This window comes from Bombina bombina, chromosome 1, assembly GCF_027579735.1.
Source record: "Bombina bombina isolate aBomBom1 chromosome 1, aBomBom1.pri, whole genome shotgun sequence".
Lineage (NCBI taxonomy): Eukaryota > Metazoa > Chordata > Amphibia > Anura > Bombinatoridae > Bombina > Bombina bombina.
In genome coordinates this window covers 1,450,814,957-1,450,838,489 of record NC_069499.1, presented here as the reverse complement: position 1 = coordinate 1,450,838,489, position 23,533 = coordinate 1,450,814,957, and the positions used below count along the sequence as shown (strand labels likewise).

Here is a 23,533-nt window from a genome sequence, read left to right as displayed (position 1 = left end):
AAATATAAAATGTATCCCAATGGAGATGTAAAATGGGGCATTAGGCCAAAATAATGTATGGCATAAAGGGGTAAATAATTATATAGGGCAAGCAAAATAAGTTCAAGTAAGGGGGCGAGTGGGATGATGCAATGATAGAGGCACATCCCGACTTGTAGTTGATAACTGTGAATGTGGTTTCTACTGCAGATGGAGTGTTTTAGTGTGAAGTAAATACTGTATATGCCTGGTTTTAATCTCTTCATTACTTGAGGATCCTGAAAAAAAACTAAGTGGTCCAAAGAGAGGTGATTGGTAAAGCAAGAGCAAGGATCAGATGCCAAAAGCAAGGACCAGATGCCAAAAAGATGACAACAAAGTTCAGTGAACCATTATAACTTTTACAGGCACAATTCACACTTTTTTTTTTTTTTTTTAAACTTTATTTATAATCCAGATTCATCACAATATGGAAATCACAATATACAATATAGCAAAATTTACATTTGTATGATACAAAGAGGGAATTTGACAACCCTCATCACCCAAAATAGGAGGGAGAGAGCCTTCCCATGTAGGTTATCTCCACACTGAGACGTTAATCTGGTTCTTTTCCTTTTTCTATAAAACATCAAACAATTAACACAAACCATAAAACAATAAGTACAAGGCCTAAGCAATCCTATGGAATCCCTCCACTCCAGGGGGAGGGTGGGGGGCGGAGGGGCAGAACCCCCTGGCACCTTTATCAAAGGAAGAAATGGTCTACTATGGAGCAGGACATGTATGGTCAGATTGACAGGAGGGGGGGGCAGCGATGGAGAGGGACACCATTTCCCTCGCAAATTTTCCTCTAATATAAACGTTGAGTTGCGGAAGGGATAAAGTATTTTATGTCTTACTTGTGGAGAGATGTACAATAAATATGGTTCCCATTTGTGAATATAAATTTTGATTCTCCTGTCAAGGTCTCCCTGTACGTCCGCCTGTTCCAACAGGGCCTGGGTGTGTACCGCCCCTATCAGTTTCTTGAAGGGCTGGGCCCTATCTTTTGCCCAATATTGCATGATTAGTCTCCGAGAAAGTAAAATCACAGAGTGTAGAAATTTCTGATGTAGAGGTGTAACCCCCAAATCAGTCAGGAAAATAATATTGGAGGGAGTTAAAGCTATATCCTGCTGCAGTACCCTCTGGAGCCAAAACCTGATTTTACCCCACAGTCTCTTTAGTTTGGGACAGTCCCATATCAAATGAATGAGGTCAGGTGATGCAAGGGAGCATTTGTGAGAGAGTGGCTGCCCTAACTCTCTGAAAGCTAGCTGCAATCTCCTGTGTCGTAATCAAGATGTCGCTTGTCTCCCTCTGGCCCTTCTTTCTGCCAAACGTATCACAATAACTAATTCAAATACAGACACACCAGGGAACACACATCTATATAATGATAGCTGATCACTTAGAACAACCAACCATACAAGCAATACACACCAAGTGGCAAGAGATGAGAAGCATCTCCATCACCTTACAGGAGATTATTATTATTATCAGGTATTTGTAGAGCGCCAACAGGTTCCGCAGCGCTAGATAACCTCAAGCTTTGCGCGAGTTAGAGAAGCTACACTTTCAACTTATTTAAGAGAATCACATGTAAAACTTGTTCATCAAGCCTACATCCTACCGAAACTAAGGGCTAAGCGTTTCCCAGGTGCGTTAGACAAACGTAATAAATTTGCAGCTTAATCTCCAGATCTTATACACCTAATATGGGAATGTTCCAAACTAAAAAGACTATGGGGTAAAGTATCACACTGGCTTCAAAAAACATAACATTAACAGCCACTAACATTATTTTCCTCCATGACAACCACAATGTTACACAATATAGAAAATTCCTACACCTAGTGATACCAATGACCAGGAAACTAATTCTACAATACTGGATCTCCAACAAAGCTTCCCATTTTAAGAAATTTGTGAATGCAATACAAACCCAAATGTTTACAGAACAAGCAGATGTCCAAGGCAATTTAGATAAAATAATTAAAACATGTATTTACAAATGGGAACCCTATCTATTATATATCCCAGCCCTACTAAAATAAAAATCCTACAACCCTTTCAAAACTCATGATTTATTCTCACCGAAAATTTACGTGGTAAATGGTGTCCTCCACCTGCCAATCCAGATTGGACACAGCAGAAAACACTTCACAAAACTGCCTAACTGAATATCTTTCTAGCTTTTTTTTTACTTCTTCTACTGTCAGGCTGGCTGTTGGAGATAAATGGGCAGGTCTTAAAGCTGACACTGACCCCCCCCCCCCCCCTTGGAGCAAGGATTACAAGGTATGTCATAATTATTAGGTATGTCATATTAGCATGTGGTACCTCGGAACCGAAATCGCTATCACAGCAAATAGAGCAAAAATTATTTGTTATTATTATAATAATATCCTTCCCTGAAACAAATATTGCTGAACTGAGAATGCATATCTAGAAATGACGTGGTTCCAACCTTAGCTTAACTTATTTGGATTGTATGTTTGTTGTTAATTTGTTTGTTATTTAAGAAAAATTTAAAAAACTAGATTCCCATCCAGGCATGGAAATCAAACATCTTGACATTATTGTCCTACCCTGCAGTAGCGGAGTGGGTCGGTGTGTTAATTATTCTTGTCATGTGGAATTTCATTACAGTAATTGTATTTCCTGTGTGTGTGATGGATCTAGATCAGTGCTTTCCAAACTGTGTCTCGGCAGCAGTGTGTAGGTGTGTCCCTGCTTCAGCAAACTTTTTTTTTATTTAAATTATTTTTACATTTTTTTTTTAGGTTTCCGACTTTCCACCTGCTTGCTATGCATATCTCATGGTTGACTCGTGATTGATACCTAGGGGGTCACTGATCATCTTAACCTATTGGCGCAGCTCAGTGGGAACTGAAACTATTCCAATTGACGGTTTTGGCGGCACATTGGCTTATGACTGCACGTGTAGTCAGTGATTGGGACAGCAGTGTGCTTGCAGTGCGGGCAGTAGTCAGTGCTACTCGCAGACCTCTGAGGGCGGCAGCTTAAACGCTGAGCTGAAATCAGAAGTCAGGGTTTTTTTTTTTTGCAGCTAGCTCCCAGTAGTGCATTGCTGCTCCTGCTCTTGATATATGGATAGGAAGTGGAAGCTTAAAAATGCTTGATGATGAAATGCGATTGTCTATCTAATATTCCACCAATTCAGAAACTGTGTTCATCCCATCAACCTCATACATCCCATTAAAATAGTAAGTAGCTATTGGTGGTATTAAACTTTTATTAATTCTTGCACATACTTACTGTTACTTGTAAATACATTACGTTATTATATCATTTATTTATGTGTCCGTATCTTTTAAAACAAGCTAGTTTAACCTCCTGTTTGCTAGTACAACTGAATTAATGTGTCGCGAAATTATGTAGGTCTAAAAAGTGCGTCACCAACATGAAAAGTTTGGAAAGCTCTGATCTAGATAATAAATAGTTATACAAATTTGCTTCATTCCATGAGTGTCCTTGGTTGAAGGAGCAGCAATGCACTACAGCAGCTAGTTCCTTGTAGTGCATTGCTGCACCTGAGCCTACCTATGTTTCCTTTAGGTACCAAGAAAACAAAGTCAATTTGATAATAGAGGTAAACTGGAAAGTATTTTAAAATTTTACAATCTGAATCATGGAATAAAATGTTTGGGTTTCATGTTCCTTTAAAACTGTCTATATTGAGAATCTGTGTGTGATGCGATTAAAGAATTGCGAAATTGATAAACTGCTTAGCAAAAGTGTAGGTAGCTCAGAAAATAGTGTGTCTCACTGCTATGTTCAAAGGTTTACATTGCACTTTAAATGATGGTGGAACTTTACATGTTTTAAATTCAGGTCCGAAATCTAATATTTTAGATGGACTTTAATTGATAACTTATAATAAAGATTTGCAGTAGCTTCCTTTTTAAAGGGATACTTAACACTTTGAGATGGTAATATAAAATGATAAATTTTATCTATCTATCTATCTATCTATATATATATATATATATATATACACACACTCTGCGATATACTTTCATTATTTATTTTGCTTCATTTTCTGAAATGGAATTTCCTGTAATTCCATTCTGAAACTATGAGCTTTTCAGTTCCTGTTAGAAATGGAAGTGCAGAACGCTTATTCCACACAGACACTATCTACACACTCTTGGGACCAATTTATAACTGTTCCTTATTGGTCACAGCAGTGAAGGTAACCTAAGTTACAACATGGCAGCTCCTATTGTTCTATAGATACTAAAATTTTACACTTATGTCAATATTTAAACAGCTAATGAAACTTTAAAAAAAATACATCTACATGTTATTCACAGGCTAATCTTTTATTTAAATGCATCATTCTATCTGGCATTTATTTAATGTTTAATGTCCCTTTAATCTAACCGTGACTTTCTAATACCCTACACTTCAAAACTGGCACTTTAGCCGTATGGCACTTATTTTCTAGCTAGAGCACTGATTGGAGAACAATCAAACCCTTAGCTCACAAAAAATATGAGTTTTGAAGTGGGCGGCCGGATCACGAGGTATTAGAATGCAACGGCTAAATTTAAAAATAAATTACAACGCATCTTTATTAGAAGTGATCAATTAAAGTCCCTGTAAAATATTGCTTAGATTCCGGACCTGATTTTAAAACATGTATATTTTACCCAATTTTTTTCTTTTTTTCTAATTAACTTCTATTATCAAATATTCTTTGTTCTCTCTCTGTATCTTTATTTGAAAAGCAGGAATATAGTAAGCTTGGGAGCCGGCCCATGTTTGCTTCAGCACCAGGGTAGTGCTTGCTGAATGGTGGCTAAATGTTTTAATGTATAAGGAACAGTTTTGAAAAAAAAGAAGCAAACAAAAACTTTAATAAAAATATATATTTTTTAAAACTTTACCCAAAATGTTCTGCTAAACTGTTACTTACAACCTCAATGCTACATTTAACTAAACATTTCAAATATACTTGTAACAGACAGACTAGAAATCTAAGCGTTTCCCAAAACTCTTTAAAGGGACAGAAAAGTTGACATTACAAATTTGCACTCTATCTGAATTCTATATGAAACAAAGAAGTTTAAGCAACTTTCAAATTTAATTCTATTATCAAATTTGCTTTGTTTTTTTCTTATCATTGGTTGAAGAGAAAACCTATGGGCAACAATGCACCTACTGGGAGCTAGCTGAATACATCGGGTGAGCCAATAACAAGAAGAATATAAGTACAGCCACCATTCACAAGCGATCTAGCAGTGCATTACTGCTCCTAAGCCTGTCTTGGTTTGTTTTTTAGCCTAGAATACCAAGATTATGAAGCACAATTAAAGTGATGGCAATCTTGACATGTTTTAAAATCAGGTCCGGAATCTAAGCTATATTTTAGATTGACTTTAATTGATCACTTCTAATAAAGATGCGCTGTAACTTACTTTGTAATCTAATACTTTGCTATTCAGCCACCCACTTCAAAATTCATATTCTTTTGTGAGCTAACAATTTGAACTGTTCTCTAATCGGTGCTCTAGCCATATGGCACTTTTTGTAGCAAGAGTGCAGATTGGAGAACAGTTTAAACCATTAGCTAACAAAAAAATCTGAGTTTTTAAGTGGGTGGCCGGAGCGCCGATATTAGAATGTCACAGATAGATTAAAAACATAAGTTACAGTGCATCTTTATTAGAAAATTATCAATTAAAAGCTCTCTAAAATATCGCTTAGCTTCTGAACCTGATTTTAAAACATGTCAAGTTTAGCATCATGTTATTAATTGAAGTAAATTGGAAGATTAGCTTAAAACTGAATGCTCTATCTGAACCATGAAAGCTTAAATTGTGATTTTCCTGACCCTTTAATTCTGCTTTTGTATATGATGAGGAGGTAAGTCACAATATAAAACTTCTGTCTTATTTCAACCTCATCTACTATGTTACTATAAAAGAGAAGCAATATATGTATTATTAGTGCTAATGTATGTATTTAAGCAAACTGCCAAGTTTGATTAAAGGGACAGTCAAGTCCAAAATAAACTTTCATGATTCCAATAGGGCATGTAATTTTAAACAACTTTCCAATGTACTTGTATCACCAATTTTGCTTTGTTCTCTTGGTATTCTTAGTTAAAAGCTAAACCTAGGTAGGCTCATATGCTAATTCCTTAGACCTTGAAGGCCGCCTCTAATGTAAATGAATTTTGACCACTAGAGGGCATTAGTTCATGTCATATAGATAACATTGAGCTCATGCACGTGAAGTTACCTAGGAGTAAGCACTGATTGGCTAAAATGCAAGTCTGTCAAAAGAACTGAAATAAGGGGGCAGTTTGCAGAGGCTTAGATACAAGATAATCACAGAGGTAAAAAGTGTATTGTTATAACTGTGTTGTTTATGCAAAACTGGGGAATGGTTAATAAAGGGATTATCTATCTTTTTAAACAACAAAAATTCTGGTGTTGACTGTCCCTTTAAACCACATATAGACAAAAAAAAAAACCTCAATTACTTGTGGATCCATTTTTATAAAGCAGATAAATTTGTTCTCTCTCTTATGTGAATTTTTTGGTGTACACCAAGATGTTCCTTGCGACCAAAAGTCTTGCCGCATTCCAAGCAGGTATATGGTCTCTCCCCTGTGTGTGTTCTCTGGTGCACCCGGAGGTTTGACATACAGATAAATCTTTTGCCACACACAGTACATGGATAAGGTCTCTCTCCTGTGTGAGAAGCCTGATGTTTTATAAGACTTGAGCTATCAACAAAACTTTTACCACATTCTGTACATGAGTACGGCTTCTCCCCTGTGTGAGTTCTTCTATGGATTACGAGTGCTGATCCACTAGTGAAGCTTTTCCCACACTGAATGCATTCATAAGGTTTTTCTCCTGTGTGGGTTCTCACATGTATAGTGAGAGAAGCTTTGGTAGAAAAGCTCTTCTCACATTCCATACAAGCGTATGGCTTTTCGCCAGTGTGAGTCCGCTCATGCGTCACAAGAAAAGCTTTGCTGGTGAAGTCTTTTCCACAATCTTTGCATCTATATAAATTCTCTCCTGTATGGATTCTCATATGTACTGACAGAGAATGTAAGCTAATAAAATATTTCCCACATTCATTACACATGTGCGTTTTTTCTCTGTTGCGGTTTTTCGAATGTGACCTTTCGCCATTGTGGTTCCTTTGATGTTTAAGAAGGTTTGATGTAGTGGAGAAGCTTTTGCCGCATTCATTGCATGTGTATCTATATGAATACAGTCCATCACCTGTGTGAATAGACAAGTGCTTAACAAGACCTAAACTACTAGTAAAACTTTTGCCACACTCGGTGCAGGGAAAGGGGGTCTCTCCTCTATGGTTTCTCTGATGTATAATAAGATAGGTGCTCCGAGTGAAGCTCTTCCCACACTCTGGGCATGTATAGGGCCTCTCACCTGTGTGGGTTCGCTGGTGTATAAGGAGATATGATCTATAATTATAGCTTTTGCCACAGTCTGCACAAATAAACTGTTTCTGCCCCTTCTGGGGTGTAGGAATGTTAGCACTAGATTCACTCGACTCATTTGTACCACTTTTGTGCCGTTGGCTGTCATTGTTTTGTAATTCTTTATTTTTATGCAAATTATTTAAAACAGTATCTGTTAAATGTTGTCCTGCAAATAAATTGTACTCTTCCTGTGAGATGCTAAACACGTCTTCCAGTTTAATTGAATTTACGCACGCTTTTTGTGCAAGGCAGTTGTGGGCATTATCTTCCATTTTGCAATCCAGGGGGTTAGTTTTGAGCAGTCCCAAAAGAAAACCATAATATGCTGAAGAGAAATAATATTTTAAAGTAAACATATTGTTTTAAACCATAGTGACAAAAACAAACATTTATGTAACTAATATACATTAATGAGTAAACTTTCAAACTGAAGAAAAATAAAACTAAACATTCTGAGCACTCCTACAATGCAGATCTGTTCAAATCTGTTTTTGATGCACTGTACTTACTGTACCCACTGATGCACATCTGATTTGTATTTTATGGAGTCAATGTAAAAACTAGCTTCAGGAAACAGGGTGGATACAAATCAATAAATTAAACAAACAAAAAAAAAATGAATAGAATAGAATATATATGCATCTACGCATGCGTGAAACGCGTCAGGCGTTCCTTACTGTGACCCTATGTACTCTGACTTGTTTGGATTACTGCAATAAAAACAGAATTTATGCTTACCTGATAAATTACTTTCTCCAACGGTGTGTCCGGTCCACGGCGTCATCCTTACTTGTGGGATATTCTCTTCCCCAACAGGAAATGGCAAAGAGTCCCAGCAAAGCTGGTCACATGATCCCTCCTAGGCTCCGCCCACCCCAGTCATTCGACCGACGGACAGGAGGAAATATATATAGGAGAAACCATATGATACCGTGGTGACTGTAGTTAGAGAAAATAATTCATCAGACCTGATTAAAAAACCAGGGCGGGCCGTGGACCGGACACACCGTTGGAGAAAGTAATTTATCAGGTAAGCATAAATTCTGTTTTCTCCAACATTGGTGTGTCCGGTCCACGGCGTCATCCTTACTTGTGGGAACCAATACCAAAGCTTTAGGACACGGATGAAGGGAGGGAGCAAATCAGGTCACCTAAATGGAAGGCACCACGGCTTGCAAAACCTTTCTCCCAAAAATAGCCTCTGAAGAAGCAAAAGTATCAAATTTGTAAAATTTGGCAAAAGTGTGCAGTGAAGACCAAGTCGCTGCCTTACATATCTGGTCAACAGAAGCCTCGTTCTTGAAGGCCCATGTGGAAGCCACAGCCCTAGTGAAGTGAGCTGTGATTCTTTCAGGAGGCTGCCGTCCGGCAGTCTCATGAGCCAATCGGATAATGCTTTAAGCCAAAAGGAAAGAGAGGTAGAAGTCGCTTTTTGACCTCTCCTTTTACCAGAATAAACAACAAACAAGGAAGATGTTTGTCTGAAATCTTTAGTAGCCTCTAAATAGAATTTTAGAGCACGGACTAGGTTCAAATTGTGTAACAAACGTTCCTTCTTTGAAACTGGATTCGGACACAAAGAAGGTACAACTATCTCCTGGTTAATATTTTTGTTGGAAACAACTTTCGGAAGAAAACCAGGCTTAGTACGCAAAACCACCTTATCTGCATGGAACACCAGATAGGGCGGAGAACACTGCAGAGCAGATAACTCTGAAACTCTTCTAGCAGAAGAAATTGCAACCAAAAACAAAACTTTCCAAGATAATAACTTAATATCTACGGAATGTAAGGGTTCAAACGGAACCCCTTGAAGAACTGAAAGAACTAGATTTAGACTCCAGGGAGGAGTCAAAGGTCTGTAAACAGGCTTGATCCTAACCAGAGCCTGAACAAATGCTTGAACATCTGGCACAGCTGCCAGTCTTTTGTGAAGTAAAACAGATAAAGCAGAGATCTGTCCCTTCAGAGAACTTGCAGATAATCCTTTCTCCAAACCTTCTTGTAGAAAGGATAGAATCTTAGGAATTCTTATCTTGTTCCATGGAAATCCTTTAGATTCACACCAACAGATATATTTTTTCCATATTTTATGGTAAATTTTTCTAGTTACAGGCTTTCTAGCCTGAATCAGAGTATCTATTACAGAATCTGAAAACCCACGCTTTGATAAAATCAAGCGTTCAATCTCCAAGCCGTCAGTTGGAGGGAAACCAGATTCGGATGTTCGAATGGACCCTGAACAAGAAGGTCCTGTCTCAAAGGTAGCTTCCATGGTGGAGCCGATGACATATTGACCAGGTCTGCATACCAAGTCCTGCGTGGCCACGCAGGAGCTATCAAGATCACCGAGGCCCTCTCCTGATTGATCCTGGCTACCAGCCTGGGGATGAGAGGAAACGGTGGGAATACATAAGCTAGGTTGAAGGTCCAAGGTGCTACTAGTGCATCTACTAGGGTCGCCTTGGGATCCCTGGATCTGGACCCGTAGCAAGGAACCTTGAAGTTCTGACGAGACGCCATCAGATCGATGTCTGGAATGCCCCATAATTGAGTTATTTGGGCAAAGATTTCCGGATGGAGTTCCCACAAGTGGGAAGGAGTGATCCTCCGCCCATTGAATTATCTTGGTCACTTCTTTCATCGCCAGGGAAGTCCTTGTTCCCCCCTGATGATTGATATATGCAACGGTCGTCATGTTGTCTGACTGAAACCTTATGAATTTGGCCTTTGCTAGTTGAGGCCAAGCTCTGAGAGCATTGAATATCGCTCTCAGTTCCAGAATGTTTATCGGGAGAAGAGACTCTTCCCGAGACCATAGACCCTGAGCTTTCAGGGATTCCCAGACCGCGCACCAGCCCACTAGGCTGGCATCGGTCGTGACAATGACCCACTCTGGTCTGCGGAAGCTCATTCCCTGTGACAGATTGTCCAGGGTCAGCCACCAACGGAGTGAATCTCTGGTCTTTTGATCTACTTGAATCGTCGGAGACAAGTCTGTATAATCCCCATTCCACTGTCTGAGCATGCACAGTTGTAATGGTCTTAGATGAATTCGTGCAAAAGGAACTATGTCCATTGTTGCAACCATCAATCCTATTACTTCCATGCACTGCGCTATGGATAGGACGAGGAACAGAATGAAGTACTTGACAAGAGCTTAGAAGTTTTGATTTTCTGACCTCTGTCAGAAAAATCCTCATTTCTAAGGAATCTATTATTGTTCCCAAGAAGGGAACTCTTGTTGACGGGGACAGAGAACTTTTTTCTTTGTTCACCTTCCATCCGTGAGATCTGAGAAAGGCTAGGACGATGTCCGTATGAGCCTTTGCTTTTGACAGGGACGACGATTGAATCAGGATGTCGTCCAAGTAAGGTACTACTGCAATGCCCCTTGGTCTTAGAACCGCTAGAAGGGACCCTAGTACCTTTGTGAAAATCCTTGGAGCAGTGGCTAATCCAAATGGAAGTGCCACAAACTGGTAATGCTTGTCCAGAAAAGCGAACCTTAGGAACTGATGATGTTCCTTGTGGATAGGAATATGTAGGTACGCATCCTTTAAATCCACGGTAGTCATAAATTGATTTTCCTGGATAGTAGGTAGGATCGTTCGAATAGTTTCCATTTTGAACGATGGTACCCTGAGAAATTTGTTTAGGATCTTTAGATCCAAAATTGGTCTGAATGTTCCCTCTTTTTTGGGAACTATGAACAGATTGGAATAAAATCCCATTCCTTGTTCTCTTATTGGAACTGGATGTATCACTCCCATCTTTAACAGGTCTTCTACACAATGTAAGAATGTCTGTCTCTTTATTTGGTTTGAAGATAATTGAGACCTGTGGAACCTTCCCCTTGGGGGTAGTTCCTTGAATTCCAGGAGATAACCTTGAGAAACTATTTCTAGCGCCCAAGGATCCTTAACATCTCTTGCCCAAGCCTGAGCAAAGAGAGAAAGTCTGCCCCCCACTAGATCCGGTCCCGGATCGGGGGCTATCCCTTCATGCTGTTTTGGTAGCAGTGGTAGGCTTCTTGGCCTGCTTACCCTTGTTCCAGCCTTGCATTGGTTTCCAGGCTGGTTTGGGTTGTGAAGTATTACCCTCTTGCTTAGAGGATACAGAATTAGAGACTGGTCCGTTTCTGCGAAAGGGACGAAAATTAGGCTTATTTTTAGCCTTAAAAGACCTATCCTGTGGGAGGGCGTGGCCCTTTCCCCCAGTGATGTCTGAAATAATCTCTTTCAAATCAAGTCCAAATAATGTTTTACCTTTGAAAGGAACGTTAAGCAATTTTGTCTTGGAAGACACATCCGCTGACCAAGACTTTAGCCAAAGCGCTCTGCGCGCCACGATAGCAAACCCTGAATTTTTCGCCGCTAATCTAGCTAATTGCAAAGCGGCATCTAAAACAAAAGAGTTAGCCAATTTAAGTGCTTGAACTCTGTCCATAACCTCCTCATACGAAGATTCTTTACTGAGCGATTTTTCTAGTTCCTCGAACCAGAAACACGCTGCCGAAGTGACAGGAACAATGCATGAAATTGGTTGTAGAAGGTAACCTTGCTGTACAAAAATCTTTTTAAGCAAACCCTCTAATTTCTTATCCATAGGATCTTTGAAAGCACAACTATCTTCGATAGGAATAGTAGTGCGTTTGTTTAGAGTAGAAACCGCCCCCTCGACCTTGGGGACTGTCTGCCATAAGTCCTTTCTGGGGTCGACTATAGGAAATAATTTCTTAAATATAGGGGGGGGGAACAAAAGGTATGCCGGGCCTTTCCCACTCTTTATTTACTATGTCCGCCACCCGCTTGGGTATAGGAAAAGCGTCGGGGGGCACCGGAACCTCTAGGAACTTGTCCATCTTACATAATTTCTCTGGAATGACCAAATTGTCACAATCATCCAGAGTAGATAACACCTCCTTAAGCAGTGCGCGGAGATGTTCTAATTTAAATTTAAATGTCACAACATCAGGTTCAGCTTGATGAGAAATTTTTCCTGAATCTGAAATTTCTCCATCAGACAAAACCTCCCTCATGGCCCCTTGAGATTGGTGTGAGGGTATGTCAGAACAGTTATCATCAGCGTCCTCTTGCTCTTCAGTGTTTAAAACAGAGCAATCGCGCTTTCTCTGATAAGTAGGCATTTTGGATAAAAGATTTGCTATGGAGTTATCCATTACAGCCGTTAATTGTTGCATGGTAATAAGTATTGGCGCACTAGATGTACTAGGGGCCTCCTGTGTGGGCATAACTGGTGTAGACACAGTAGGGGATGATGTAGTATCATGTTTACTCCCCTCATTTGAGGAATCATCTTGGGCAATATCATTATCTGTTGCAATACTGTCCTTACTTTGTTTGGACACTATGGCACAATTATCACATAAATTTAAATGGGGAGACACATTGGCTTTCATACATATAGAACATAGCTTATCTGATGGTACAGACATGTTAAACAGGCTTAAACTTGTCAACAAAGCACAAAAAACGTTTTAAAATAAAACCGTTTCTGTCACTTTAAATTTCAAACTGAAAACACTTTATTACTGAATATGTGAAAAAGTATGAAGGAATTGTTCAAAATTCACCAAAATTTCACCACAGTGTCTTAAAGCATTAAAAGTATTGCACACCAAATTTCAGAGCTTTAACCCTTAAATTAACGGAACCGGAGCCGTTTTTACATTTAACCCCTATACAGTCCCAGAATGAGGCTCTGTCTATAACTAGAAAGGCCCCCATCTGAAAAAGGTGTCCAACACAGTGCCTGCCGTTTTTCTAAACGTTCCCCAAGATTATAATACCAATAATTAGTTAGAATCTGCATAATATGCCTAGTAAAGCAATTGTTTTAGCCTAGAAAAATGTCTACCAGTTTTTAAGCCCTTTTTGAAGCCCTTTATTCTTTTATGTTTAACTAAGAAAATGGCTTACTGGTCCCCATGAGGGGAAATGACAGCCTTCCAGCATTACATGGTCTTGTTAGAAATATGGCTAGTCATACCTTAAGCAGAAAAGACTGCTAACTGTTTCCCCCAACTGAAGTTACTTCATCTCAACAGTCCTGTGTGGAAACAGCAATTGATTTCAGTTACTGTCTGCTAAAATCATCTTCCTCTTACAAACAGAAATCTTCATCCTTTTCTGTTTCAGAGTAAATAGTACATACCAGCACTATTTTAAAATAACAAACACTTGATAGAAGAATAAAACTACATTTAAACACCAAAAAACTCTTAACCATCTCCGTGGAGATGTTGCCTGTGCAACGGCAAAGAGAATGACTGGGGTGGGCGGAGCCTAGGAGGGATCATGTGACCAGCTTTGCTGGGACTCTTTGCCATTTCCTGTTGGGGAAGAGAATATCCCACAAGTAAGGATGACGCCGTGGACCGGACACACCAATGTTGGAGAAACAAGTTTTTTCAGCAGATCCCTTCTTTTGAAATTGTATATCTGCACAAGGACCTAAGTGTGAGGAGGGTCAAGTTTTAGTTAAATAAAACTATTTAAATTATTATTAATGTAATCATTATTTATCTCCTTCCAATAAAGTACAGGTGAAAAGTTGATCAAATATAAATGATTAACCAATTAAACTGGAGATAGTTCACCTCCAAATAATTTCATTAATTTCAATGATCCATCTATGCATATCAAATGATATATTTATTTTTTTATTTATTTATAAAATATTTTACCAGGAAGGATACATTGAGATTTCTCTCGTTTTCAAGTATGTCCTGGGAAAACAAAACATTGCATTGATACAATAGGGTACAATAAAATACAAAAACAATAATAATACACAATATATGCAAAAGTTTAACATAGAACAGGTAGGAATTATTTAATCAACCATGACAGGTGCATTCTGTTTTGAGATATGTAGAGAGGGATCTCTTAAAGGATATTAGGCTTGGGGAAGGTTTGAAAGTGTGCGGGAGGTTGTTCCATAATTGTGGTGCTCTGTAGGAAAAGGAGGATCTAGCTGCTTTCTTTTTTTATTGAGGTTAGCTAAATAATGTGCTGTTATTGGATCGGAGGTTATAGGAGGAAGGAATAGCCGGGGAGAGCATTCTGCTCAGGTAGGGTGGGAGCTTCCCAGAAAGGCTCTTAAACAAAAGGCAGGAAAGATGGAGGGTGCATCTGGATTCCAGCAACAGCCAGTTTAGTTCTTTTAGCATATCACAATGGTGGGTCCTGTAGTTACATTGTATTACAAAGAGGCATAATGAGCTATATAATGTATTAAGTTTATTAAGGTGAGTTTGTGGTGCAGGTGCATATACTACGTCCCCATAATCCATAATAGGCATCAGCATTTGCTGTACAATCGTTTCCTTTACTGTAGGGCTGAGGCAGGATTTGTTTCTGTACAGGGCACCTAGTTTTGGATAAAGTTTAGATGCAAGTTTTTCTATGTGGAGGCCAAAAGATAGATTGGGGTCTAACAACATTACCTAAGTATTTGGAAGAGTGTACTGCGGTCAACGTGCAATTGGATTTTGTTTTGATGCGAAGATGGGAATTTTGTAATTTGTGTAATTTAGGTCCCGCTCCAAAGATCATTGTGACAGTTTTGTCAGTGTTTAGGAAGAGTTTGTTTTTTTGAGATCCACTTTTCTACCTCTATGAACTGGTCTTGGATCACTGCTTCAAGCTGCGGCAGATCGGAATTATTATTAGATTACTGTGTCATCTGCGTACAGTTGAGGATTTGCAGACATTAGGTAGATCATTTATAAATAATGTGAATAGTAGGGGGCCGAGAATGGGACCTTGGGGAACACCACACGTGACTGGGAGAGGGAGGGAGTCACTGTCAGAAATGGAGACATATTGTGATCGATCCGATACACACGATCGAAACCAGGTTAACGGATGATCAGCAATACCAGAGTTTTTTAGTTTGAGAAGTAGTATGTTGTGGTCTACTGTGTCAAAGGCCTTTGCAAAATCAAGGAAATTTGCTCCAGTTAGGTCTCCTTGTTCCATGCCAGTTTGGATGTCGTTGCAAACTTTTAGGAGGGTAGTTGTAGTGGAGTGATTCGGGCGAAAACCTGATTGATCAGGGGTCAGATAGTTAGATTGTTGGTAATGCTCACATAGTTGCGTATGGACGCATTTTTCTAGGATTTTTTACAATACTGGGAGCAAAGATATAGGGCGATAATTAGAAACCAAGGTTAACTCCCCACTTTTATGGATAGGCACTACTCTTACAGTTTTCCAAAGTTTGAGTATGTATCCAGACACCAAGGATTCGTTAATTAGGGTTGTGACAGGTTTAGAAATTGCCAGCGCACTGAGCTTTAACAGCATTGCTGGGATTTGATCAGGTCCAGACTGGTTTTTCATTTTTAGATTATTAAGGTGTTTCTTAATGACATTGATGGGTACAGGTCTAAAATTTAACTTCTCTAAATTGGGTCTGATCCACATTTGTAGTTTCAGGATGCGTGTCATTTATTAGTTTGTCAATCTGGGTGGTGAAGCATCTGACAAAATAACTATTAAAGGCATTTGCTACTTCTAAGGGGAGTTGCAGGGTTTGGTTGTCCACATTGACAGTGGGGGGTTGGGAGTGGATTGGTGGATTTTATAAGTTATTTATGAGTTTCCAAAACTTTCTAGGGTTAGATATGTTATTGTTCAGATTTTCACAGAAATATTGAGCCTTGGCCAATTTTGTTTGTTTAGTGCATATATTTCGCTATTGTCTATATACACAGTGATCGTTCATAGAGCCTGAATGCTTGAACTTTGACCACAATGAATCCCGAAACTGGTACATTTGAATGAGGTCATTTATATATAACCAAGTCAGTAATGGTCTGATATAAAGGGAAACATAATCTGAAATCTTAATATTCTAAAAATGAAAACCATGATTTAAATAATAGTGATTTAAATCAATTTGATTTAAATCCACCCTGTCAGAAAACAAAGGAATGCAAAACCAAGCCTCAATCTCTTCGCCAAGGAGCGGACAAGGGACGCCAGCCCCTCAATTACATCAAAGAATAAAGCAGTCCAGCCAAGGAAAATGACCATTATGTGTCCATTGGTGTCCTAAACAATAAGTGCAGTGCTCTGTAAGACCTGAGTGGTATTTCTACTGTGTGTTTAACATCTTTGTTGGGGTTAAACACACAGTAGTCTAGGTTTAATATTCATAAAATTACATATTATAATGGATTAGAGCATAATTATTATAATTTTTTTTTACTATAATGGCCCTTAAAGGGATACTAAACTCAATTTTTTTCTTTAATGATTCAGATAGAGCATGCAATTTTAAACAAATTTTCTAATATACTCCTATTATCAATTTTGCTTCCTTCTCTTGCTATTTTTATTTAAAAATCAGGAATATAAAGCTTAGAAGCCGGCCTATTTTTGGTTCAGAACCTGGGTTATGCTTGCTTATTGGTTTGCTAAATTTAGTTAGCAATAAGTAAGCGCTATCCAGGATGCTGAACCTAAAATGGGCTGGCTTCTAAGCTTTACATTCCTGCTTTTAAAATAAAGATAGCAAGAGAACGAAGAAAAAATGATAATTGGAGTAACTTAGAAAGTTGCTTAAAATTGCATACTCTATCTAAATCCTGAAAGGAAAAAATGTGGGGTTAGTATCCCTTTAACTGCTAAGCTATTTCCCACCTGTGTGCTAAGCTGGTTTTGAGATTTTTGTTGCAGTTCACATTAAACACTTTTAGAAGTAAAGTTTGTGCGAATAAACTTTACAAACTATATATTTGTTTCATTTTATTTTATTATATGTGTATGTATCATCAGGTTTAAAAAATAGTAAAATATTTTTTTACTCCTGACTCAATAAATAATAGTATGTCATTTTATTTTTCTAAGCTCTATCATCAAAACCTGTGTGGATAAATATTTGTAGTAGGTAACCTGTTTGAAATAAGCAGAAATTAAGAACATTTCACATTTTTTCCCCCACTGTTTTATTGCAGGGGTGTCAATTTGATAAATGATCAAAAACAGCATCTTAGAATTTACTGTCCTGTTTTCAGCAATTAAACAGTTCTAGCCACCTGAGAAATTAAAATGGGGCACACAAAGCACACATTTGCAGAAAGTACACCCCTTGGTGCATCAAATGAGGGGCTACAAGTATTTTTAGCATGGATTTGGGGTGTATAGCAATTAATGTAATAAGTTGCATTGCTTAAAAAAAATAATGTCTAAACAGAGAGCCATATTCCACTATTATTATTACATTGCCTATTTTTTTTTGCTAGCCCCTCATTTGATGCGCCAAGGGGGTGTACTTTCCAAAAATGTGTACTTTATTTAATGTATCTTAATTTCCCAGGTGGCTACAGCTGTCTGATTGCAGGCATAACCCAGTAAAGTTGAAATACTATTTTTTTTTAATTCTCTTTACAAAATAAATACCTATTTTTAAAGGAATTGTCGCTAGAAAATATATAATTTTTATTGCAAAAAAATAAGTTTCTTTGCAAAAAAAATACAGAAGTTTTGAAAGATGGAGAGAGCTGCGTAAAGAGGGTGTTTTATTCATCTTCCATGCACGCTACCGTTTATTAATTTGTAACCACATTATCCAGGGGATCATGGGATTACAAGTATAATATCGGTCCGTATTGTAAAAGGGAATGCAGCATTTCTCAGTTAGGTGATCACTGCAGTAACGTTGGTTACCACTGCGATCATTTAGTTATAATACTTAAACCGATATTTATTTTTCAAAAATAAACTAGTTTATTTTTAGAACATGTATTTTAGGGGCCTCTAGGCAATTTTGATCTTTATTTATGTGCCTTTAGAGACCCCAAAGACTTATACCCCCAAGACTTATACCATTGAAAAGGGTAGACGATTACCTTTCCAGTAGTGGGTCTGCAGCTGCTTAGATGCCTTAGATACAGGCATCTAAGCAGCATGCCCCCATCTCCCTATAAATGACAATTGTCAGTTTTAAATAAAGTTGCACAGTGACATCATTGCGCGTGACGTCACTGCACAAAATGTGAACCCCCGAAGATGCCTGTCACTATACAGGCCAGATCGCCAGGGTGGAAGTGGATGGAGGTCCCCAAAACTCCACGAAGGTGGGGAGTGCTTGCGACGTCTCTGAGCCGTCGTTAGAGATACTAAACCTGACAATTTTTCTTTTATGACAGAACTTGCAATTTTAATCAACTTTCTAATATACTCCTATTATCAATTTGTTTTTGTTCTCTTGCTATTTTTATTTGAAAAAGCAGGAATCTAAGCTAAGGAGCTGGTCCATTTTTGGTTCAGCACCTGGGTTGCGCTTTCTGATTGGTGGTTAAATGTACCCACCAATCAGCAAGCGCTATCCAGGGTGCTGAACCAAAAATGGGCCGGCTCCTTAGCTTAGATTCCTGCTTTTTCAAATAAAGATAGCAAGATAACTGATAAGAGGAGTAAATTAGAATTTTGCTTAAAATTGCATGCCCTATCTAAATCATGAAAAAAATAATTGGGTTTAGTATCCGTTTAAAGATACAGTTAACCCTAAATTTTCTCCCCTTTAATTTGTTCCCAATGATCAATTTTACCTGCTGGAAAGTATTAAATGGTTTACAAATAGCTTCTTTATTATTATTTTGGCTTTTGAAATAGCTGATTTTGCCTGTGGTATCCCTACCTATACTGAAAGTTTCTCTACATAAAGAGACATGAACCCCAGTTTTTTTTCTTGATTCAGATAGAGAATGTGATTTTAAACACCTTTCCAATTTACTTCTGTTATCTAATTTTCTTCTTTCTCTTGATATCATTTGTTGAATAGGATACCTAGGTAGGTTCAGGAGCTACTGCACATATAGGTCTCATCTTATTGGCTCACCCAATGATGTGCTAACTAGCTCCCAGTAATGCATTGCTGCTTCTTTAAAAAGGGAATGAAGCAAATTTGATAATAAAAGTAAATGGGAAAGCTGTTTAAAATTATATTCTCTATCTGAATCATGAAAGAAAATGTTTGGGTTTCATGTCCCTTTAAGTAAAGGCTAAAGAAAGGCTGTGTAAATATAACCAGCGGAAGAAAATACACTTCCAGTGGGGGTTAGGAGAAATAAGTAATAACACTTTCAATTGTTCTTTCTAAATAATGGGCTTTGTTATACAGACAGATATAATAGGAAGCTGTGTGTGTACAGAGAGTAATAAAATAAGACTATCTGATTTCCCTGCAAGCTGATCCTATTTTAAGAGGTTGTGGTCTCAGAGAACAAAAACAACTATTTAATTTATAAAAAATAAACATAAGGAACCAATTTCTCATCCATTTTAATTTGTACTCTGCAGCTGGTGTAACAAGTCATTGGAAACACATTAACCCCTTAATGACCGGCCTTTGAATATAAATATTTATCAAATATAAAGTATGTGATTTTAGTTCAATAGAAAATTATGGAAAAGAATGGACAGAAATGATGCATGAAATCAACGCTGCCATAGTAATGAACACATATAAAGTAGTGCTGTATGTGTCAAATAAATCATTATGTACTTATTTGTGTTTGTGTTTACCTTTTTCTTTTTAATAACAATGATACTCGGTAAAAACTGAGGGGTTTTAACGTATGCGCATCCCTAACAGTAAGCGCACAGGCCGCCAGTTTGACACCCCAGATTTAAAGAACAGTGTACTGTAAAATTGTTTTTCCTTAACGTCAGCTGCTGGTCATTAAGGGTTTTTCAGGTCATAGTAGTGCAGTTCTTGGCGCAAGCGGCAGGACAGCTCTATTGTGACCTCCCTTCCGGCTGCAAACTTCCTGGAATACTGCTATCAAAAAACAATTCCTTTTATATTATATACAACAGGTATATGTCTATCATTATATAAACAGTGGGTTGCTATGCTGATAGCATTGTGATCCGCTATTTATAATGCAGAGGAAATGTTATGCTATGCGCATGCTAAACTGTGATAAAAAATAGCACAGACTCTGTGGGAGAGCAACCTGATGGAGTGTGTGTGCATTAGAGCACGTTTCATCAAGCCAGAGTAAGTTAATTAGGAGTTACAGAACACAAACGTTTGAAATGTATACAGTTATAGCAAATGTCACTGCTTGGTTTAGCAATGGTAAGATATGTAAGTAGTGTGCGGCCAACGGGAGCTGTACTTGTATGGAAAATGGTCCGCGACTCAAAATAGAAAGAAAAATATATAAATAAAATTTTATCTTTATGCTTGGATCAGTTTTCCTTCCCAAATGTTTTGTATCTGATTAATATTCTGGTCAGTCTACTCCAAAATGTTTATTGTCTAAAAAGATAGACAACGCTTTTACTACCCATTACCCAACTTTGCATAACCTATATTATTATATTAATATACTTTATAACAGCTAAACCTCCCTACAGACCGCCTTTATCTCAATCCTTTTTTTAAGCTTTTCACAGCAAGACAGACGCCTAGATTACAAGTTTTGCGCAATAGAGGGTGCAAAATGAACGCAACAAAAGTTGCATTATTTCACCCTTCATAGCGCTGCCATTACAAGGTTCTGAAAAGCCTCCATGTGCATGCGATATGGTGGCGTTAAGCTCCATACCGCACAAAATCCAAGGGCTGATTTTATGTGCTCATGTACGCTTTCCCCATAGACATGAATGGGGAGAAAGTGTTAGGAAAAAAAACTAACACCTGAAGGGCGGAATGGCGATCGCTGTAACGCAACCCCATTGATGTCTATGGGAAAAAAAAAGTTACGTTTAAACCTAACACCCTAACATAAACCCCTAGTCTAAACACCCCTAATCTGCTGCCCACACATCGCCAACACCTAAATAAAGTAATTAACCCCTAATCTGCCGCTCCCAACATCGCCGCCACTAATAAAAGTTATTAACCCCTATTCCGCCGCTCCCCGACATCGCCGCCACTATAATAAAATTATTAACCCTTATTCTGTCGCTCCACAACACCTAAATACAGTTATTATTCCCTAATCTGCCGCTCCCGACATCGACGCCACTAATAAAAGCTATTAACCACTATTCCGCCACTCCCCGACATCGCCGCCACTATAATAAAGTTATTAACCCTTATTCCGTCGCTCCACAACACCTAAATACAGTTATTATTCCCTAATCTGCCGCCCCGACATCGACGCCACTAATAAAAGCTATTAACCCCTATTCCGCCACTCCCCAACATCGCCGCCACTAATAAAAGTTATTAACCCCTATTCCGCCGCTCCCCGACATCACCGCCACTATAATACAGTTATTAACCCCTATTCCGTCGCTCCCCAACACCTAAATACAGTTATTATTCCCTAATCTGCCGCTCCCGACATCGACGCCACTAATAAAAGCTATTAACCCCTATTCCGCCGCTCCCTGACATCGGCGCCACTAATAAAAGTTATTAACCCCTAAACCTCTGGCCTCCCACATCACCGCCACTAAGTAAACCTATTAACCACTAACCACCAGCCCCCGATATCGCACAAAACTAAATTCAATGATTAACCCCCTAAACCTAACAACCCCCTAACTTTATATTAAAATTACAATATCCCTATCTTAAAACAAATAAAAACTAACCTGTGAAATTAAAAAAAAACGTTTAAATTTGAACCTTATCTCAGTGCTTATTACAATCTTGCATTTTAGCCAATCAGTGCTGGTTCTTGGATAACCATTACCATACTCTACAGGAGGAGCATGTTATCTTTATGGCACACATGAACTAGCACTGTCTAGCTGTTGTGCAAAATTTAAAAAGCACTAAGAGGTGGCCTGCAGGGGCTTAGAAAAAGGCAATCTTAGAGGTTATATAGTATATTAATATAACAGTGTTGGTTATGCAAAAATGGAGAATGGTTAATAAAGGTGTTATCTATCTTTTTAAAAAACAAAACAAATCAAGTAGACTGTCCTTTTAACCGCTTAACGACCGAGGACGAGGGGGATATTAGCTACTGCAATGATTTGGGAGGGGGTAGGGGAATGAGGGGGGGGGGGTTGAGATAAAAACAAACACAGAGGCGCCACATGTGTAGGTCAATAAAACCAAAAAGATCCAATTAGCGACAGAATAAGGGTACTCACAAGCAGGGCGGCACTCACTTGTGCCAGCAGAGGCAGGCTGGTATTTGCAGCAAACCAGCTGGCTGTGTGGCAGATCTGTACCGAATGTGGTCGGCGCTGGAGTTTGCTGGTTGTATTGCCTCTATCCGGTGTCCCAGAGTGTTGTTTCTCCTCAGCTGGAGTTGCACTGGAGCGGAAAGGGAGGCTCAGCTGCCCTAAGTTTACTGATATGGAGACTACCACAACAACACCAGACTGAAAATCTGACTGTCAGAATCAGGTTCTGCTGACAGTCAGATTTTCAGTCTGGTGTTGTTGTGGTAGTCTCCATATCAGTAACCTTAGGGCAGCTGAGCCTCCCTTCCCCCCTTTCCGCTCCAGTGCAACTCCAGCTGAGGAGAAACAACACTCTGGGACACCGGATAGAGGCAATACAACCAGCAAACTCCAGCGCCGACCACATTCGGTACAGATCTGCCACACAGCCAGCTGGTTTGCTGCAAATACCAGCCTGCCTCTGCCGGCACAAGTGAGTGCCGCCCTGCTTGTGAGTACCCTTATTCTGTCGCTAATTGGATCTTTTTGGTTTTATTGACCTACACATGTGGCGCCTCTGTGTTTGTTTTTATCTCATCTTTACAGAAGTACATCATCACCTTGGGTGACCACAGAGAGCTGCCTATCTAGTTTTGGGAAGTTGAAGACACCCATTCGACTATTCCTCCGGCTTTGTTTGGCTGGTTCTTATATATACTTTTTATTTTTCTCATTTTATGGTTATATTGTTTTATTGTTTCATTCATATCTGTCAATTGTGTATTATCTGCCCCATTTTTTATTTTCATTACACCATTGTATTTATTGCTATTTTAACCGTATAAGTTGCATATATAGGGAACCACATTATATTATATTATATATACCCCACGCCTGCTAGCGCCTC

The 23,533-nt window shown here is 38.7% G+C and overlaps 1 protein-coding gene across 1 annotated transcript; it reads right to left on the bottom strand.

Annotated features, from left to right (window-relative positions):
* Positions 1-4,904: 4,904 nt before the first annotated feature.
* LOC128652671 (zinc finger protein 180-like) lies at positions 4,905-7,837 on the bottom strand. Its single transcript, XM_053705602.1, has one exon. It carries the CDS (start codon positions 7,786-7,788, stop codon positions 6,553-6,555), a length of 1,236 nt encoding a protein of 411 aa, XP_053561577.1. The 5' UTR covers positions 7,789-7,837; the 3' UTR covers positions 4,905-6,552.
* Between the last annotated feature and the right edge of the window lie 15,696 nt (positions 7,838-23,533).